This window comes from Galeopterus variegatus, unplaced genomic scaffold (assembly GCF_000696425.1).
Source record: "Galeopterus variegatus unplaced genomic scaffold, G_variegatus-3.0.2 Scaffold963, whole genome shotgun sequence".
Taxonomy (NCBI): Eukaryota; Metazoa; Chordata; class Mammalia; order Dermoptera; family Cynocephalidae; genus Galeopterus; species Galeopterus variegatus.
In genome coordinates, this window is record NW_007727074.1 from 196533 (window position 1) to 214785 (window position 18253).

Genomic DNA, 18253 nt, shown 5'->3' on the forward strand with positions numbered 1-18253 from the left:
CCCTCGGACGGGAGCGCCGCCGCGCTTCCCAAGCGGCGCACTATCCAGTGCGCCACCGGGCCGGCCCATTGAATTGTTTTTATAAAATTTCAAAACCAAAAAACTTTCCATCATTGTTTGATTTGGACACTAATAATACAAACATTATGCCAGGTGATAATGTAAGTCCTTTTACATTAGATTTATATTTGCTCTGTATCTTGTTTCTATAAAATTCTGTCCTGGGAGTTTTCTTTGTAAAATATCTATTGAGACATCTTCACTCTAAAAGTTTAAATTTTTTTTCTTAACTATAATCCTTAATCTTTGGGCTATACTTACTTATTAAGTGATGTTAGAGGTGATTATATTTGTTGGAATATATTTTTTGTAGGAATTTAAGTATACGCATTTGTAATAGTACATGAGGAACTACCAGAACTGATCATTCCTTCACTTTGATTCTGCCCTCACTATGTCATAATTGGCTTCAATCCACTGATTAGCTAGTTAAAAGTTTCAGATCTGTGTTCTGCCTTTTTCTCCTCAGACAAAAAAAAAAAAATAATGAATCCTGTTACTCTAGAATTTCTAAAGAGAAGAGAAGTTTTTCTCTGTCTCAATTTATTCAAATTTTATATTTCTCAGTAAATGATTATAATTTTCTATGTTTAGGTCCAAATTTCTTATTAAATCTATTCCTTGACAATTTATAACTTTTTGCCAATGTAAAGAGAGTCAAATTTTTATAATGTTCTCTAATTAGTTACTGCTGGTTTATAAAAACACTATTTTGTTAAAAATCGATTTATCTCATGACAGTCTATGAAAGAATCTTGCTGGCTTAGTTTATTAATTCTGTTGGGTTTTTGTATAATATAAAATGTTGCAAATAATGTAACCATTTTCTATTTTAAAATATGTATAAACTTCTTCTTTTCCCCCTTATTGCAAAAGCTAGAGCATCCAGAACTATTTTAAATCATGGATGTGAGGATACGCACCATTGTCTTATTCCTAAATGTAATGGAAATACATAGTATAAGGGTGATAACTAGATATTATCTCACGTGCCAACTCCAAATCACTTGTAGGGCTATCTGAAGAGCTGGGTTGAATGTGATTCTAAGTCTGTGTCAGCAAACAGTGTTATGGCAGATTGTCAACATCTGCCATAATCTGTGAGGAGGCAATTGTAGTAAATGAATTAATAATATTGGTAAATTTTTTAATATTTAGCCTTACTTGCTCTGTAACTTCTATTCTGACTTCCTTTTTGATCTAAGATTTACCAAGAAAAGAAAATTTTAATTTATAGGCAGTTAGAATGATTATTTTTAACCCCCTTTTGTAGTTAGTATTTAATTGAATCATAGTTAAACAATGTTTAGAATTTTATTGAAGTGTTCTTCTATTCTAGTTAATTTCTGTAAGTGGGCTACAGGTGTATGTAAAGGATGTGTATTCTGTTTTGGGAGGAAAAACTTTTTATGTATCTTGTAAACCAAGCATGTAAGTTGTTACTTAAATCTTTTTATAGTCATAATTATTTTTTGTCCAATTGATTATGAAATTCTCTGGGAAAGACATACTGTGATTATGGTTTTGTCAAATTCTTCTTTCTTTTATCAGCACCGCACTCTCCCGAGTAAATTCTTCTTTCTTTTATAATAGTATTTACTTTATGTATTTTGGTACATTGTTTTCTGTTGTAAAGATTTCATATCTTTTATCTCTTTTGATAGATTATTTTAATAAAAATATTCTTTCTAGATAAGTTGAATTTTTTTTTTACTAACTTTTGCCTGGTGTGTATTTTCCCATATTTTTATTTTGAAATTTTCTATGTCATTAACTTTAGGCATAGATCCATCACTTACAGATATAAAAGATGAGGTACAGAATTGAGAAGATGAGACTTATATGATTGACGTCATCACCAAAAACAGTTGACATCCACAATTGGATCAGCTTTGAACTTAGAATTCCAAACAAGAAACTTGCTATAAAATATGACCAAATACCATGCATAACACCACGAGCTATAAGAAAGGAGTAAATAGAAAATAGTTAATAAAACTTACTTGTCCTTAATTTTAAGGGATACTCTGGGTCAACTGTTTTTTGCTGATATCTTTAAAATTAGCTTATTGCTGTAATGAGCATGGGAGTGCAGATATCCCTTTGACATTGATTTCAATTCATTTGGCTTAATACCCAGTAGTGGGACTACTGTATGATATGGTAGTTCTATTTTTAATTTTTTGAAGAACCTCCATGCCGTTTTCCATAATGGCTGCACCAATTTACATTCTCATCAGTGTACAAGAGTTCCCTCTTCTCTGTATCCCCCTAACACTTGTTAACTTTCATCTTTTTGATAAAAACCATTCTAACAGGTGTGAAGTGATATCTCATTGTGGTTTTAATTTTTATTTCTTTAATCATTTGTGATGCTGAGCATTTTTTCATGTACCTGTTGGCCATTTGTATGTCTTGAGAAATGTCTCTTCAGGTCCTTTGCTCATTTTTGATTGGGTTGTTTCTAAGATATAGAATCAACCTAAGTGTCCACCAATGGACAAATGGATAAAGAAACTGTGGCATGTACAAGGGACCTTCAAAAAGTTCATGAAAAGATTTGTATATCTTTTAATACAATTTTTCCATGAACTTTTTGAAGAACCCTCATATACACAATGGAATACTATTCAGCTTTAAAAAAAGAAGGAAATCCTGCCATTTGTGACAACACGGATGAACCTAGGGGACATTACGCTAAGTGAAATGGGCCAGGCACAGGAAGAACAACACTGCGTGATTTCACGTATATGTGGAATCTAAAAAAGTTGAATTCATAGAAGTAAAGGATAGAATGATGATTACCAGAGGCTGGGGGTGGAGAGGAAGGGAATGGGGAATTGTTGATCAACGGGTACAAAGTTTCAGACAGACAGGAGGAATAAGTTTTTTTTTTTTTTTTTTTTTTTTTGTGAGATGGTCAGATTTATATATGAGGCATAAGTTTTGAAATATACTGCACAGCAGGGTGACTATAGTCAATAACAATGTATTATATATTTCAAAGCAACTCAGAGAATAAAATTTCAAATGTCTCACCATAAAAAAATACAGGTAAGTGAAGTTATGTTTGTGTTAATTAGCTTGTTTTAATCATTCTACATTATATACAGATATCAAAACATCACATTGTACCCCATAAATGTATATAATTATAATTTGTTAACTAAAAATAATATTAATTAAAGATAGCTCATTGTCTTTGGGGGAGATGTACAGTATTTTTTAATTTCTAAGTTGAAAGAGTTTTCAAATACTGAAAGCTACACTTAAGTTTGTAAAATTTGGTCAGTTTAGTTTAGGAGCTTCTTTTAGTCTACATTAAGGAATATATATTTAATCAGTGCTTACTGTGTGTCAAACAGTGTAACAAGTTTTGGCAATACAGGAATGAGAAAGAAGTAGGAAGTCCCTAAACTCATAGAACTTATACTCCAGATCTAATGTTATACACACAAGAAACCCAGAAAAAGGAATGCCTCTGGGTCCCAGCTGAATGTCCTGCACTGTGTTGGCCTGTCAAATTGACTGATCACTTCCTTACTACTGGACATTTCATTGGTTTTATCTTCCCCTCCAATAAATATTGCTGCACTGTATATTTCTGTACATACATTTTTTGTGCTTCTCTGATTACTTCCTTAGGTCCCACAAATGGAATTATTGCCCCAAGAGATAGTTGCTCCTTTGTTGTTGCTATTTTTATTTTTTGTCTAATTGCTTTTCACAAAACAATGTTAATGATTCCCTTCCCAGGAAAACAGGGAGCTTGAGCCCAAGATAGTCTCAGTTGCTGGAATGAGGCATGCCAGTGGGCAAGGAAGTCCTCCCCACTTATGTGGGGGGAACAGAGTAGCAGAATTTGAATCACAGATGAGGGTGGGTCCTGATGTCAGAAAAGTCTAAAGGGCCAACTCCAGCAGAACAGGTGGAAAGCAGGAACTGAACCAAAACAAAGAACGGCCAAATGAAAAACAGAAACACCACCCACCACAAAAAACAAGGCTAAGTTTGGGAAGTAAATCCTAAAATGGTGACCTGAGGCAGTAGAACGAAGGGTAAAGGATTTTTTTTTTTTTTTTTTTTAATATTTGTTGAATCAAAATTGATCACACATATTTTGGGGGTTCAACATTGAGATATGTTGACCAAATCAATATTACTAGCATACATATTGTTATAAATTGTAATTATTCTTTATGCCCCTTGTCCAATCTCTCCCCTTTCTCCATTTCCTCCCCCTCCCGCCTCTAAATACCCTAGATTTCTTCTCTCCTTCTGGAAGAATAATGGTTACTCTGTTAACTTGTTGCCTAGATGATCTGTCCAATGATGAGAGGTGTGTTCGGGTCCCCCAATATTATCATAGAGCAGATGCTGCTTCTGTCACTCTGAAATGGGCTTTGTGGAAAGAGACATCCTCTTCTTTTCTTTATCTCTGCTGGTGACTATCCTTGTGTCAATGCACTCCAGTGGCTGGTGGGCCATCTGAGTGGTGGTTGTGGTGTCTAGCTGCTTTTGTAGCAACCTTGGTTATGGTGGTGGCTGTGGTGGGCCAACCACAGGGGGTGATGTTTTTGGCATGCTCCTTGGTGCTGGCAGTGTGTCTGGTTCTGGAAAGTATCTGGTCCCCAGATCCATGCCTTGGGTCCCTGGGTGGGCCCCAAGGTGCTCGCACAGTGTGCCTGAATTTGGGAGGGGGTTCCAGTCCCTGTATCCATACCTCAGGACCTTGGGTGGGCCCTGAGGTGCTGGCACACTGTGCCTGGTGTGGGAGGGGGGTCCATTCCCCTTCTCCATGCCCTGGGTCCCTGGGCAGGCCCCAAGGCACTGGCGCAGTGTGCCTGGTTCTGGGAGGAGGGTCTGTTCCGCTTCTCCATACCTTGGGTCCCCTGTTAGGCCCCAAGGTGCTGGCATGGTGTGCCTGGTTGTGGGTGGGGGGTCTGTTCCCCTTCTCCATACTTTGGGTCCCCAGGCAGGCCCCAAGGCACTGATGCAGTGTGCCTGCTTGTGGGAGGGGTGTCTGGTCCCCTTCTGTATGCCTCAGGTCCCCAGGTGGGCCCCGAGGCTCTGGTGCAGTGTGCCTGGTTGTGGGAGGGGGATAAAGGATTGTTTTTTATGAATCCTTATCCATAAATGTCCATTGGGAATAAGGGCACTATCAGGAGTGCTGAGGTGATTTAGATCCCTTCCACCTGGACTCATTTCACAGCTGACAGAGAATCATGTTTTCTAGATTTTCCAAGTAGGAAGATTAGTGTCTCTAGAGATAGTCTGAACATGAGAGGAGAGTTCCATGAATGGTCTCTAGGCCATATGATCTAGGCAAGGAGCTGGTCGTGACAATAATTTTAGGAGTTCAGCATCTCCTGTCACTGAAACATAAGATAGAGGCAGACTCTGGTTTCAGAAGCATGCAGGAATCTGGAGTTAGAAGACCCCAGTGTAAAAGTTGCCTTTAACTATAAGAAAGGAAAACAGCTTTTAATTATTAGCATGTTTGCTAACTAGATTTGTTAAACCAGGAAAAGTCTTAAAGAAAAGACTTTTTAAATAATTTTTTAAAAATCATTGTTACTTACACTGTTCTTAAACTCCACTCAGGTTGGAAAGTGTAAGAACTCTGAGTGCAGTAACTTTTCTTAATTTTTCCCTATTGTGAAATATGTGCTGATTTCAAAGATTAGTAACACTGTTTAGGTAATTACATAAGTTATAATAACAACGGTTACTCTGAAAATTATTGATTCACAATTGTGTCAGTTGATATAAATGAAATAGTAGTAAAGCTTATCAAGCATTTTAAAATTTCTTATTTCTTAAGGAAAAGTTTTCCTTCAAAGCTATTAAAAGTTCACAAAAAGGCCTAATGGCTAAGAAAATAAGTTCACTATTCTCTCTCTCTCCTACAGCAGAGTTTTTATTATTGAAGTCATTCCTATTACTATTTTTTATTTTATTTTGTCAATATACAATGTGGTTGATTATTATTGTGGCCCATTACCAAAACCTCCCTCCCTCCTCCTTCTCCCCCCTCTCTCCCAACAATGTCCTTTCTATTCACTTGCCATATCAACTTCAAAGAATTGTAATTGTTGTGTCTTCTTCCCTCCCCCCCCATTTATTTGTGTATTTATTTATTTATTTTTACCTCCCACAAATAAGTGAGAACATGTGATATTTCTCTTTCTGTGCCTGACTCGTTTCACTTAATATAATTCTCTCTAGGTCCATCCATGTCATTGCAAATGGCAGTATCCCATTCTTTCTTATAGCAGAGTAGTATTCCATTGTGTAGATATACCACATTTTCTATATCCACTCATCTGATGGTGGACATATGGGCTGGTTCCAACTCTTAGCTATTGTAAAGAGTGTTGCAGTGAACATTGGGGAACAGGTATATATATCTTCAACTTGATGATTTCCATTCCTCTGGGTACATTCCCAGCAGTGGGATAGCTGGGTCATATGGTAGATCTATCTGCAATTGTTTGAGGAACCTACATACCACTTCCATAGAGGCTGCACCATTTTGCAGTCCCACCAACAGTGTATGAGAGTTCCTTTTTCTCTGCAACCTCACCAGCATTTATCATTCGCAGTCTTTTGGATATTAGCCATCCTAACTGGAGTGAGATGGTATCTCAGTGTGGTTTTGATTTGCATTTCCCGAATGCTGAGTGATGTTGAGCATTTTTTCATTTGTCTGCTGGCTATTTGTATATCTTCCTTTGAGAAACGCCTATTCAGCTCTTTTGCCCATTTTTTAATTGGGTTACTTGTTTTTTTTTCTTGTAAAGTTGTTTCAGTTCCTTGTAGATTCTGGATATTAATCCTTTGTCAGATGTATATTTTGCAAATATTTTCTCCTACTCTGTTGGTAGTCTTTTAACTCTGTTAATTGTTTCTTTTGCTGTGCAGAAGCTCTTTAGTTTGATATAGTCCCATTTGTTTATTTTTCCTTTGGTTGCCCGTGCTTTTGAGGTTGTATTCATGAAGTCTGTGCCCAGTCCTACTTCCTGAAGTGTTTCTCCTATGTTTTCTTTAAGAAGTTTTATTGTTTCAGGGTGTATATTTAATTCTTTAATCCATTTTGAGTTGATTTTAGTATATGGTGAGAGGTATGGGTCTAGTTTCATTCTCCTGCATATGGATATCCAGTTATCCCAGCACCATTTGCTGAAAAGGCAGTCTCTTCCCCAGTGTATAGTCTTGGTGCCTTTGTCAAAGATCAGATGGCTATAGGTGTGTGGGTTGATTTCTGGATTCTCTAATCTATTCCATTGATCAATGTGTCTGTTTTTATACCAGTACCATGCTGTTTTGGTTATTATAGCTTTGTAGTATAGTTTAAAGTCAGGTAGTGTTATGCCTCCAGCTTTATTTTTTTTGCTCAGCATTGCACCGGCTTTATTTTTTTTGCTCAGAATTGCTTTGGCTATGCATGGTCTTTTGTTATTCCATAAAATGTCATTACTTACAGGTTTTTTTCCCCCTATAAAACCTAAAAAGACCCACAAAACTCTGTTCCATTGATTATTATCCAAACTACAAGGCAAGGTCTGTGAAAGTGTGGGGACTTCATCTATTGTGCTCATAGCTGAATCCTCAGTTTCCAGAATAGTAAGTATCACATAAGCACATATCAATAAATAATTTTGAATCAATGAATGTACTTCCACATTAGTACATCTTTCCCCCTTTTCTTTTTTTCCCCCTCTCAGAGTGAACATCAAGAAAGTCCTCTTGATTAAACTGTAGGTGTCATTTTTGATATAACTTTTCCTGAAATTCTGTGGTCAATATATAATATATTAATTAGGGCTTGCACCAGGTTTAGTAGCTGGACATGGATATTTCCCACTGGCATATATGATTGCACTTCTTTGTACTTTTCAGTTCCCCCAGTGGTGGCCTTTGAGATTTTCAGATACTTCTGAATATAGAAGATTCTTTGTTGCATACCATAGTCATCTTCAGGAAGGTAATATCTTCAGGAAGTTTTATGGTAAAAGCTTTCTGAGTCCCATATTGGGTCACCTCCCTTTGTACTCTGTATTTTGGGAGAGGGTGTGTGTGTGGTTGTTTGGCTGTCTTACATATCACAGATGGCAGTTTTGGAGTATTTAAAAATGATGTTGCTTTCTGTGCTAAATTGTGGTTGTAGTTTCACTATAGATGTTCCAAGCTGCCATTGCCTGGGTATACTAACACTGGATACAGAGCTCCATCCATTTGTTGTTTACAAGTCTCAAAGGCAGAAGACAAGTGTTTCTTATGCTCAAGTAGGGTAAATGTCCACCATCTGCACCAGCTTCCTTGAGGAAAAGGCGAGGGGGTGGTGGTCTTCAGAATGGGTCTTCTTGGGAAAGAATACTCTTCACCTCTGAGTTTCAGGCATTGATTATGAATATGCAAGGCGGGATGAGTCAGAATAGAGATAATGAGGGTCCCTGGCTGCTCAACAATGAAGCACTCTCCAGGGACAGGGAAAACAATTACAGCTAAAACCTCCTCTTCTTGAGTGGTGGGAAAGGCCATTTGGGATATTATTCATTGCTGGAGAGAACGGGTAGTAGAAGGATTCCACTTCAGCATAGTGGATTCTTTGGTATCATACAGACCCCTTAGTGGACTAGAACATGGTCTGGAGGCACCTCCTAAACACTACTTTTTCAAGGTGATGGGGGTGAGGGTAGAACGAGACAATGCTGCAGAAGGTCTTAGAACACATCCGGGGAGTGGAATAGTATATGTTGTCAATTTCTCAAGAAAACTGTAATCATTGCTTTTCCAAAATCAGTGCAAATGCCACATCATAAAAAGGTTAATAACTTCTTACCATTATCACAAAACTATTTTGATTTCATAGACATCATGAAAGGGTCCTATGGACCCCCTTCCCTCACTATCCAGGGATTCAGAGATTACACACTGAGAACAACTTTTCTAGGAGGAAGATATGGTGTTTTCACCAGGGAGGGGCACATAAGATGCTTCTGAGGGTGCTAGTAACACTGTACTTCTTGTCCTGAGTGAAAATCACACAGCCGTACACTTTACAATCATTTATTACAATGTACATGTATCATGTATTTTATACACACACACATACACATGATAAAGGTGAAAAATACACATGGTTCAGGGCTATCAGAAAGTGGTAAATGAAAGTGCTCCTGGCACCTTGCAATCCCTCTGCTTACAAGCACTGTTCTCCAGCCCTGTAGATGGCTATATAATTCACACTTCCCCCCTGAGCTGACAGCTTCCTATATTGCCTGCATGAGAGATAGTCCCAGGTAAAGGGGAAGGAAGCTGCCTCTTTTCACTACTAGTGGATGAACTACCTGGCTTATCTGCTAATATCACCTTCAGCACGTAGAAATAACATCTCTCATCCTTGTCGTCTAGTATTCTGGTTCAGCCCAGGCCTGTGGAATGCTGCTCCTATTAAGCATCCTCATGAAAAGCCCCAACCCGGCCTCACAACAAAACCATAACTAATATTAAGTAAGGAATGTGTGGTAGTGTTTCGTAAAGGGTAAATCACTATACTAATACCTACTATTATATTTCTACAAGCACAACTTATGATAAGATAGTACAAAATCCATGCCAGCTTTCAGAAAATACAAGATTCCAATTTTAATAAATTAAGAAAAAAATAATGTCCTTACCTATAGTATGGTTCATCGTTTGGTGTCTTAAGTTAACATTCATAACACTACTAAATGTGATTAACGACATAGCAGAGGTCATCAGACTTTCTCCATTAATTAAATTGACGAGGTCTCTAGAAAGACCTAAGTATGTTGAGGGGGGAGGAGATATTTTTTAAAGTGAGAAAAACTTTATCAACCAAGAATAAAAATTTTCTAGCAAGTAGAATGATATTCTTTGCTCTAAATTTATGTAACATAATTTCCCCTACATACTTAGACTTTAGTCATGAAAACTCCCTTCAAGGAAATTTATTATATATAAACTGTAAGTTAAGTCTAGACCATCATAAATAGGGACCAAATTAATTGTGGTCCATTATGTTTATGTAAGTGGGATAATTAATTACAGGTCTTGCTCCTTGTTTCAAAACACAGATGAAAACATAGCCTACTATTTTTTAAAATTCAGTGATTTGGTCACTGATAAGTACACACATCATGAGTTAGATGTATTTAAGGCAAGACAGAAAACAGAGATTGAAGAATAAAATAAATTCATATACCAAGGCTTTGTAACATGACATCTAAATAAAATATTTTTTGTAAACCAATCATTCTATAACCATGATCACAACCTAACTATATAAATACTCTGACAGAAGAGAAGAAAAGGCAAGACAGACTGTTCCTGTGGGGGCTCAGTTGCCTCCATGGCCCAATTCTTCACGTCTCCTTGTATCCATGCCCTTTGTTGTAAGACTTTGCAGTGTCTGTCACCAGAAAGATCCAGTCTGTTTGTTTATGAGACTTGATGAAAGCAGAAAGATTTCTGCTTCCTCTCTGTTGGACCCCTGCCACCATCATGGCATCAGTCCCTGGCTACCTTGCTGGAGGACGTGAGAGATACATGGAGGAAGGGTAGGCATTCCCAGTGAGGCCATCCTGGATTACTGAGCCCCCAGATAATCTGTCAGCTGATTGGAGACTGATTAGGGAACCTAGCCAGATCAGTAGAACCCAGCCCATGTTATCAGAACCTCCAGACTCCTGAGACATAATAAAAAAATTGTCATTTTAAGCCACTACTTTTGAAATTATTACTCAGCAAAACCTAACTGATATTGCTGTATAATTACTCTATTTTAGAAAATAGATCTATAGCAAAATGTGAATATTTAATAATAAATATTCCAAATTATGGGGGAATAAGAAGAGTCAAAACACCATAAAAAGCTGAAGACAATGTGAATGTATTCATGTACTCTACTGATAGTCCTGGCAGATTTTTTAAAAAATTTTGGAGGAGACATACACACACACACACATGTGTATATATTTATAAATATATATAAATTTATAAATGCAGTTGACCCTTGAACAACTCAGATTTTAACTGCATGGGCATGCTCATATGTGGATGTTTTTCAATAATTGACTGCATGGGAGGGTCAGTGCCCCTAACCTCCATGTCTTTCAAGGGTCAACTGTACACATATTTATAAATCTTACTTTGCAAACTTAGGCAAAAATGCTGCCAAGAGGAAAATATTTGTGTTAGTCTGTTTCTGTTGCTTATAACAGGACCCCTAAAACTGTGTAATTTATAAAGAAACAAAATTTATTTTGTACAGTTTTGGAGGCTGGGAAGTCCAAAGTCCAGGGAACACATCTGGTGCCGGCCATCTTCTGGGTGGAAACTCTCTACAGATCCCCTGTGACCACTGTGTCCTACGGCCGGAATGGGCTAAGAAAGAGTGCTAACTTTCTCACTTGCTCTCCTTTTAAAGCCATTATACTTTGAACTGTGTGTATTACTCCATGAATGATGGATCAATCCATTCACCAGAGCACATCCCTCATAAAATAATCACTTCTTAAAGGCCCCACCTTTCAAATGCCATAATAGGATTTCTCACCCTCTTAACACTGTTACAATTGGGGTCAAACTTCCAATATATAAATTTTGGGGGACACATTAAACCCATAGCAATACTTAAAAAAAAATTTTTTTTAAGATGAAAAATGAGTGAAAAAACAAATTCAAAAAGTAATGGCAAGATGGCTAAAATTTATGAGAATAACCTTGCAAGACACCCCAAATAGATTATCTAAATTAAATAACAGCAGGCTAGAAAATCAGTGGAGTGCTGGATTACAAGATTATGATGTAAAGAGATGTGTGAAATCGGCTCTCAGGTATCACAGAACTCCCTCAAATCTTTCCAGTAGAGAAGCACTGGCACTGACAAAGTCACACTGAGGTAGGGATGTGGGGTAAAAGAGGATGTGAAGGGAAAGACATGAATTGAAAGTTGGGGGATGGATGCTGTCACTTTCTTCTTCCAGTGTCTCACTTCTATCTCTTAATCTCCTTGTCTTGAAGACTCAGTTTTCCTTCATTCAAATATTTACACCTGGTGTGTCTCTCCTACCCTATTTCTACTTGCCTCAAATAACTCTTTCCCCTTTAATTGGCCATAAAGCGAAAATGAAATTGGAAAGAACATATGTGTGTGTGTGTGTGTGCATGGGCATACATGGGTGTGCCATATTAATATTCTATTTTAAAGCAATTTTTCTAGTTTTCATTATTAAAAAGTGACTGAGAAGAAAATAAGGTTATTGTATTTCCTGGGTTATTTTTTTGCTTTTCTGGGTTAAATTGACTTGTTATTTTACTTTTCAATGTAGATTTATTTCCCCTAAAATAGTATACACTAGAAACACTATATACTTGGTGATTTTGTTGTTTTTGACTTTTCAGACTTTTAGTCTTAATGGTGACAATGACTCCAGAGACTATTTCTTTTTTAAAAAATGACATTATACTAATGACTGCTTTCAAAGGAAAAGAAATATTGGGCAACAGAATGTCACCACAATGTGACAATATTTTAATGCCCTAGAACTGCTCTGTTGGCTCAAGGTAGAAGCATGCATAAAGTCAAGGATTCTAAATAATCTTCTGCCCTGTTCCACAATTGTATATAATCCTTTTTTTTTTATACTAAGTAAGCCCATCACTGGCATTTCCTTCTGTCCTAAGCATCACCTCCAAAATCTTCGCTCAATTCTCAATCCCCTCAATCCCCAGTCCCTTACTATCCCACTTTGTATAGTGAAAAGCTACTACAAACAAAAGATTTTAAAACTAAGACATGTTAATTACAAAATTTGGTGTTTTAAATATAGGAAAAGAGAAAAATATACCTACCAAGGTCTCTTATAGCAGCTGCAGTCAACATGGGATCTGAACTCACAAGGATAGCTGAAAATAATAACCATGAGGTGGACTTCAAAAGTAATTTATTCACAGATGCCAGATAACAAATAATTAAGGTATAATTAACCAAAAAGCCAGGAATTGTAATTAAAAGTATCTGCGAAGAAATATCACAAGTAGAAAAATCAGATTGCTTTTGTATTCCATTTTAAAAGCAGATAATCAGAATTACTGTAATGTAGAATCACTAGCACCACCAGGGCCCACCAACAGACATACCTGTTCCAGCTGATTCCCTACTTGAGCAGAGATGCAGGAGATGGCTCGGCAAACATCAGCTGAGCCAACCCAAACCACTTTTATATCTCTGTTCTTTTCAATTTCACCTTTTGTCATTTGTCTGAACTCCATGCACCTGGATGTGGTTTACAGTATAAATTATTCTAGTAGTTTTGCTTCTAATGCAGTTTAGGTAATGACCTTATCTTCACAAAACTGTTGTGATTACTTTGAAAGAAATTTACACCCTGCTTTTGATTTGGAGTATTTTTTTCTCGAGGCTTTTCTATGATATAGTCCAAATAATTTAAAAAATCATTATAGTTTGTGAATTAGCTTATTGCTGCTTCTGTGAGTTTTCTTCTCTACTTTTGTTCTTTTACATGTGGGTGTAGGAAGCTTTAGAACTTGGGAATTTAAAACATGACTTTTCTGAACAATTTTTTTACTGGAGCTGATGTACTTCATAATAGCTCTCTTGTAGCATCACAGAATTAAAATTATAACTTGTTTAAAGTTCTGCCACTACTTTCTTCCTCCATGATTTTTTTCTGTATCTTCAATATGCCAGACAATTGCCAAGATACAGTTTATTTACTAAAATACGAAGCTAAATTTACTACACCCATACCCTGTACCTTTTCTGTCTTCTTCATTCCCTCATTTTGGAGCGAAATTTTAAAAACTCTCAACACAGATAAAATATGGTTCATGAGTAAATGATATTACTGAAAAAGAATACTTACGTGACCCAATAACTTTTGAAGCATGTATACATCCATGTCAAATGCAACATTAAAGATAATTACAGGTGTAAACATACCAAAAAATAAGTCTGGATTCATCCACTGTATGGCCTGTGCATATCTTTGCACCTAATAATATAAAAATATATTATTTTCTCATTCATACACCTTTCTATTAGCATAGAATACATTCCAGGCACTCCTGTCTTTAGCAATAGAGAAAGACAATTTTAAAAAGATACATCACAATGTAATAAATGCTAATGTCTTAACTCTGATGGATTTTCATAGTTCTCCATCAGATTATTACCAATTACAAATGTACATTAATGCACACCCCCATGCCCATTTTATTTTTTTAAAGAATAGGTATAGGAAGTATATTGACATAGGTACTAGAGAATATGTAGCAGATTTTCAGCATATGAGAGAAAGAAAGAGATTTCAGCTAGGTGGATTATCATGCACAAAATCCACGAAGGAATAAATTACCATATCAAATTCCAGAAACTACAAACAATTAACCCTGGCTTATATAGAAGAAGTGTGGAAGAATAGCAGGGATAGAGACTGGAAAGTTAAAGCAATTCATGAAATAACTAATTAACAATGTTTATCATAAGATATTTAGTTAATATTTGTAAATCCTATTATGAGTATCTATTCAACATTCATTCATTAAGGTAACACTGAGGACCTGCTTTATTAGGTGATCGCTTTGCATTTGGGAGACAACTCTCCATGAGCCTCTTGTGTTTCTCTATGTCTTATGAATGGAGGCACTAATTGCTTTTGTTCCAGACCATCTTTTCATGAATGTTTATGTGGCCAACAATCTTGAAAGATAGAGCAAGTATCTTTTTCTAGAGCAAAGGGTGAGTTTACTTTACTGTCCAGAGTAATAAAGATGATGTTTCCCTCTGGAGCAATAAAGCAAATGAGGTTACCACCCAATATAACATACTCATGTTCCCTAAGCTCATGTGTCTTCTCTTGTAATGAAACACACTGTGTGTGCAGATTCCACGTGGTCCTCTTTGCCTCTTCCTGTGGATTTGAGGTTCAGAAAGCAGACACAAGAAAATGCTCATACTCTGGTTACTGCTATTGCTATGAATAATAAAGTCTTTTGTCTCTGGCCCAGGAGTCACACATCTTTTGCCAGAATTGTGAAACTATGGAAGGCTAGGTTATTAGCTTACAAGTAAAGTAAAATCTTAGACCTTTCACTAACTCTTGACATATGGTTTCTTTGAAGAAGTTACTGACAAATAGTAAAGTTAAGTTTATGCAAGTACTTAAAATTGCAATCATGTCAAAATAATAAGAATATAAAATCTGTTTGTGACAAGTAAAGTAGTAATCTGCTTTTGTTTCTTACATAAATATATATTTTTTCTATATATTTTTTAATGTTACTGGGTAAATTTGTTTGGGGAGGTCAATCATTTGCAGACAAGTTCTCATATCCACTCTGATTGATTAGGGCAGGCATTGGCAAGCTGTGGCCTCTGAGCCAAATCTGGCCCAATGTTTGTTTTTGTAAATAAAGTTTTATTGGAACACAGACATGCCACTTCATTTATGTGTTATCTATAGCTGCTTTTGAGATACAATGGCAGAGGTGAGTAGTTGTAACAAAGATTATATGGTCTGCATAATATAAAATATTTAATACGTGGCCTTTTATTAAAAAGTTTGCCATAAACTCCAAGGCTAGAGGACTATTTAATGTGTCAGTGATGCATTCTGTATACATTATAGTAAGTATTCTGTCTCTCCTCTACCTGACTCCAGTGTTCCCAACTATTTTAAAATACTCTAGCTGCTTTGATTCTATCTATAGTTTGCCTTCCTCCTCACTTCCAGCTTCAGGCTAGACGTTCAACTTATGTTTCTTGATATATTCTACCCCAGGCACACTTAGAGAATAGCCTCTATTCTAATGGAAACCATATAAAACATTCTTAACTGAGGCAATAGATTGGTTCAATATCAGAATTCTCTTGCTACTACAGTCCTGTACCAGCAGCACAAAGTCTCCCCGAGTTCCTATCTCTTTAGCTAATTTCTTGTCTAGGCTTTTGAATTCTGCTTAACACTCATTGACCACTCACACTTTCAGTAGCCGTATGTGTACTCATTTTGAATTGCCTATATAGTTTTAGACCTAGGCTCTGTTTTGACTCTGTTTAGCTGGATCTCAGCTTTTTCAACCCTGGCTCCTTTTTCTGCATGTCTTATCTAATGCTATCCATATCACAAGCATCTACTAACTGGCACAGCAGTAAGGGGAGAGGTATTTTTACAAATTTTCTTAAGCCATCTTTTCATTTATATAATTCTCAGTTATAGTGCAAAGTAATCATTTACAACACACACCTCAAAAGATATAAAACTTAGTATTTCAAAACAGCATCCAAATAAAAATAATATCACAGGCAGAGGAATTGGAAAGTCTCTCAAATACAGGTTCAAAAATGCTGCAAAAAAAAATGTTATTATTGACTCAATAAAATATCACATTTATAGAACTTTAATAAGATATGATTTCTTAATACTGAGGACAATAAAATACTATTCTACTTGTTATTTTCATGTAATTGAAGCCCTCCCTCACACTTAAGCTCACAGAGTCAGTGTAATTGTTAGTCCACCTGGTTTCTGCTTTACTTCTATGATGTACCTCACTCCCTTAGAATCTTTAGTAAACCTGCTAGCAGTCATTGGCTCTTGAGTTACTACTGGAATGTTTATAGTAGTTTATATACACCGTATAAATCAGAGATTCATTTCTTTAGCAATCCTGCAATGAAAGGTTAATAAATAAACCTTAGTGCAACTTGCTGGTTGAGGAATAATGAGGAACTAGCTATAATAATTTGCTTAATGAGAAAACTAGCTACCTATTACTAGTTACCTATTACATATTAAAAAACCTATAATGAATATTTAACTTCGTTTATCATTGTAACAAAAGTGCAATAAGTTAAAATCATAGCATTCCCTTCTGTATTAGTCCATTTTCTGTCACTTATAACAGAATACTGAAACTGGCTTATTTATAAAGAAACAAAATTTATTTCTTACAGTTTTGGAGGCTGGGAAGTCCAAGGTTGAAGGTAGCATCTGGGGAAGGCCTTCTTCTTGGTGGGACTCTGCAGAGTCCCAACGCAGTGCACGGTGTCACATGGTGAGAGGTCCAGGAGCATGTTAACATGCTCATTTGCTCTCCTTATAAAGCCACTAGTGCTACTCCTGTTACAACGCATCCATCCATTAAACTTTATGAATGGACTAATCCATTCATGAGGACAGAGCTCTCATGATCCAATCACCTCTCAAAAGCCCCACCTTTCAAGTAACTATAGTCGAATCTCCCAAGCTTTAAATACTTTTACAATAAGGATTAAGTTTCAAGATGAGCTTTGGAGGAGACATTCAAACCATAGTACCTTCCATTTAATTTTTTCTTCTTATTTGTAAAACAATCCCTAATCAGGTCAAAGAAAGTGCTGGAGAAGGAGAAGGAGAAGAAAAGAAAAGAAAAGAAAAAACTTTCTTTTGATTTCTACAGTGTTATATTCTTCTCATAAGAACTAGGTATAATTTGTCTTATGGAAACACCCTACCCCAACTTTCGATTCCCTGCTTATTTTCTTTAATTATCCTCATCACTTAAATCTAACACTGACCTAGCAAGTAAGAAGATTTGAACATTTGAACCTGATAGAAGTAAAGAATATTCTCGGCAGATTATTGTTGAATTCATTTGATTGAAAATATTGAAATAAAGGTATCAATTTAGAAACAATTCTAATTTCTTATTACTGCTACTTTCCTTATTTCTGTATGGTAGCCATTATAAGATATATCCATAGACTAAACTCAGTAAAGAGTGACACTTACCTCCAATGGTAGTGATCAAAGACAATATTAGAATGATTTCAGGGAGGTCCTGAGGAGCACTCAAAAACAAATCCCTGAGAAATTCTAGCCATGAGCTAGAAAAACTGTGGTGATTGGTGACATTAGAAATAGTTTGGTTACCAGTACTCATTCTGTTGTTTTTCATGGACCATCTGAATCCGAGTCTATGTCTGTCTGCAAAACTAAGGATCAAAAGAACATAAGATTTACCTTCGTGGCGGCCTTCTAATGATTTTCTAAAATGGAAAAAAACCCTACATTTCTTATTCATATCTAGGGATATCTTAGGGTGGTCCAAAATTAGGAATTCTTCTCCCTTCTGCGATGCTTTCAAATTAAATGAAATG

General features: G+C 36.3%; 1 protein-coding gene across 1 annotated transcript in view; it reads right to left on the minus strand.

Moving 5' to 3' along the window:
- Nucleotides 1-18036, minus strand: part of SLC9C1 (solute carrier family 9, subfamily C (Na+-transporting carboxylic acid decarboxylase), member 1) — a 99061-nt gene extending 81025 nt beyond the window's left edge. Inside the window, exons 1-6 of the mRNA XM_008573783.1 lie at nt 17886-18036; nt 16359-16459; nt 13977-14105; nt 12943-13108; nt 9744-9869; nt 1860-2021 (exon numbers count right to left, since the gene is read on the minus strand). Of these exons, the coding sequence (XP_008572005.1) occupies nt 1860-2021; nt 9744-9869; nt 12943-13108; nt 13977-14105; nt 16359-16459; nt 17886-18036 (835 nt within the window). The remainder of the gene's footprint in view (nt 1-1859; nt 2022-9743; nt 9870-12942; nt 13109-13976; nt 14106-16358; nt 16460-17885) is intronic.
- Between the last annotated feature and the right edge of the window lie 217 nt (nt 18037-18253).